The following is a 2544-nucleotide window of genomic DNA, read 5'->3' on the forward strand; positions in this document are numbered from 1 at the left end:
TACGGTTTAAGAGATATGATTATTTAAAATATATATTTATTCACAGTAAACTGCGAGGTGATGACGCATATATCATGAGGGTCTAGTGCTATCATGGAGCTGTAACACATTTCTCAAAAGTCATTTAGTGGATATTGCCACTGAACCGTACATACCTTCACCTTTAGAAATGAAATTGGCTCTTCAAAGGCCAAACCGCAAGAAAGGTTAAGGTTTAGTAGGCAAAACCAAATATGTATTTCCTTGAACTCTAGCTTCAACCAACCATTACTGCTCTTCGTTTTCCACGTCATCCAACCCATGAAGGCACCGGTCCTCCAACCTCTCGGCGGGCGCCTCCGGGACCGACACCAGCGCAGTCACGCCACGGGGATCGTCCACCACCGGGAGGAACAAGCAGTACGTCTCGCTGGTCAGTGGGCCCACGTGCAACGGCCGCCCGGCCCCGATGTCCAGGTCCTCCAGCCCCTTCCGCGTCCACGCCGAGATCACCAGGCTCGCCGAGAGGTCTGGCATGGCGTCCCGTCGCAGCTCGAGGAGGTCAACCGTGGAGCGCACGTAGTCATCATCAATCATCTCCTTGGCCGCCCGCACCAGCCTCGCCGCGTGGTGCTCGCCGGACGGCGCCGCCAACTGCCCAGCCGTCGACTCGGCGCATGCAAGCACGAAGCCGTTGCCGTAGTACCCTTCGGGGAGGCCCGGCTTCACCCGACGGCGGATGTCGACGGTGAAGAGGAGTTTCACGCGGAGGTCGCTCGGAGGACCGAGGGACCGCACCCAGGCGCGCCAGACGTGAGCTGCGAGCGCCTCGAAGGACGTGCATTCCTCGAGCCACGGCGCGCACCGGTCCTTGAGGCGCTGGACGTGTGCCCCCGTGAAGGTCAGAGACACCGGCGCCAGCGGTCCGGTGAAGAGGCTGGACGTTGCCGCCCGTTCATCGCCACTGGGGAAGGAGTTCATGGCGTATTCCTGATGCTCGAACGCGATGCACGGAGGGCAGCGTGGCCTCAGGACCCAGCGGTCATGGAAGGGCGCGACGTGGTGATCGGCGGCTTCGAACCTGGCGGCGCGCGCCCACGCATGGAGGAACTGCGCGGCGCCGATGCCGTCGCAGAGGCAGTGGCTGATGGCCGCGCAAAGGACGGTGCCGCCGCAGCCGAGGCGAGTCACTTGGACGACAAGAGGGGGCACACCAAGGAAGCTCTGCGGCTCGGCTCCGCGGAGCAGCTTCCTCCAAGATTCGTGAGGCTTAGCAATGGCGGACCCCTGGAGGAACTCGTCGGCAGTGAGCCCCGGCAGGAACCCCTCCCCGAAAAGCGCCCCCTCCGCGTTGCAATCGACGACATGCTTGCCGTCGTCCCCGGGCCCGAGCCTGCCGGCGAGCGGGTAGTAGTCGACGAGGACCCTGGACAGCGCCGTCCTGAGGGCGTCGACGTCGACGTGACCGGCGAACACGAAGAGGTACTCGACGGAGAAGCGGAGGAGGCACTGGTCGTCAAGGTTGGAGAGGCAGAGGGTGTGCGCCGGCGTCGGCTGGCTCGGGGTCACCAGCACCGGCTCCATGCGGTGCTCGCAGTCAGCAGCGATGTCCATGTGTTGCTGCTCTGCTGTCGATCTGTGTCATCGACTTCGGCTGCTGGCCTTTGTAGGCCAGAAATGCAGATCAAACAGCTGGTGGAGATGGCCACATTGATGTCACTCACTTGGTTTTGTGATCTATCAATATCCGGTGATCCTCGAAATTTGATAGATATGTTGACCAATGAATATATATCCTCTGGCTATTCAAAGTGTTTGGATGTGTGTGTGCGCGCGCTATCTTTTTCTTTCCGGTTGCACACAAAACAACGTGCTGAAAAAACAAAGAAGCAAAATAAACTACATCCTCTTATCCATATTAATTGTCGCTGATTTAGTACAAAGTTTACCGAGATATCAAGACCTTTTTTAAGTAAATCAGCGAAATAAATCAGCAACAATTAATATGTATAGGAGGGGGTGTAATACAATATTACACACAATTGATTCTTGTACGTAATAATATTTGCCATCATATTCTAAGCATTAGTATCATTGAATTTCCATTCTTCGCTCCTAGCAAAGAATACTAATAGTAGTGTTCTCATACAAACCACATACTAGTTCTTGTCTTTGCCGGCCCAGTTCTGCTTCGTCCCGTCCCGCATCATGTTGTCGGTTTTCACGCTACAAGCGGTTTTACTGTGTTTCTTCAAACTAATAAATGTGTAGGTGCAATGCACGTTGATATTAGGCAGTATATTAATTGCATGTAAATATGATGTAGGATAGTATGCGTGTTAATTATGTGATTAGTGTTGATATTGATATTTGATATGATATTAGTTGCACGCTAGACATGTCGAGCACTCGTCGGGCAGTCTGGGTAATTAGATTGAGCTGGTTTGATGGTCAAGATTAGTTGCATCTGGTATGTTCATAAATTGGTATTGATATAGATTAACATAGTGCTGGTCCTGAGGCGCGGCACTGCAGCACTGCGGCAACGGGGCTTGTCTATGCGGT

General features: G+C 54.0%; 1 protein-coding gene across 1 annotated transcript; it reads right to left on the bottom strand.

Annotated features, from left to right (window-relative positions):
- Positions 1 to 267: 267 nt before the first annotated feature.
- Positions 268 to 1647, bottom strand: LOC125506698 (alcohol acyltransferase 9-like). The gene has a single exon (XM_048671449.1). The coding sequence runs from the start codon at positions 1591 to 1593 to the stop codon at positions 268 to 270; it is 1326 nt and encodes a 441-aa protein (XP_048527406.1). The 5' UTR covers positions 1594 to 1647.
- Between the last annotated feature and the right edge of the window lie 897 nt (positions 1648 to 2544).

The sequence above is a fragment of the Triticum urartu genome, chromosome 5 (genome assembly GCF_003073215.2).
Source record: "Triticum urartu cultivar G1812 chromosome 5, Tu2.1, whole genome shotgun sequence".
Classification (NCBI taxonomy): domain Eukaryota; kingdom Viridiplantae; phylum Streptophyta; class Magnoliopsida; order Poales; family Poaceae; genus Triticum; species Triticum urartu.

What these genes read in the sequence shown, in the direction of transcription:
- LOC125506698 (XM_048671449.1), bottom strand. Translation starts at nt 1,593, where the DNA reads ATGGACATCGCTGCTGACTGCGAGCACCGCATGGAGCCGGTGCTGGTG.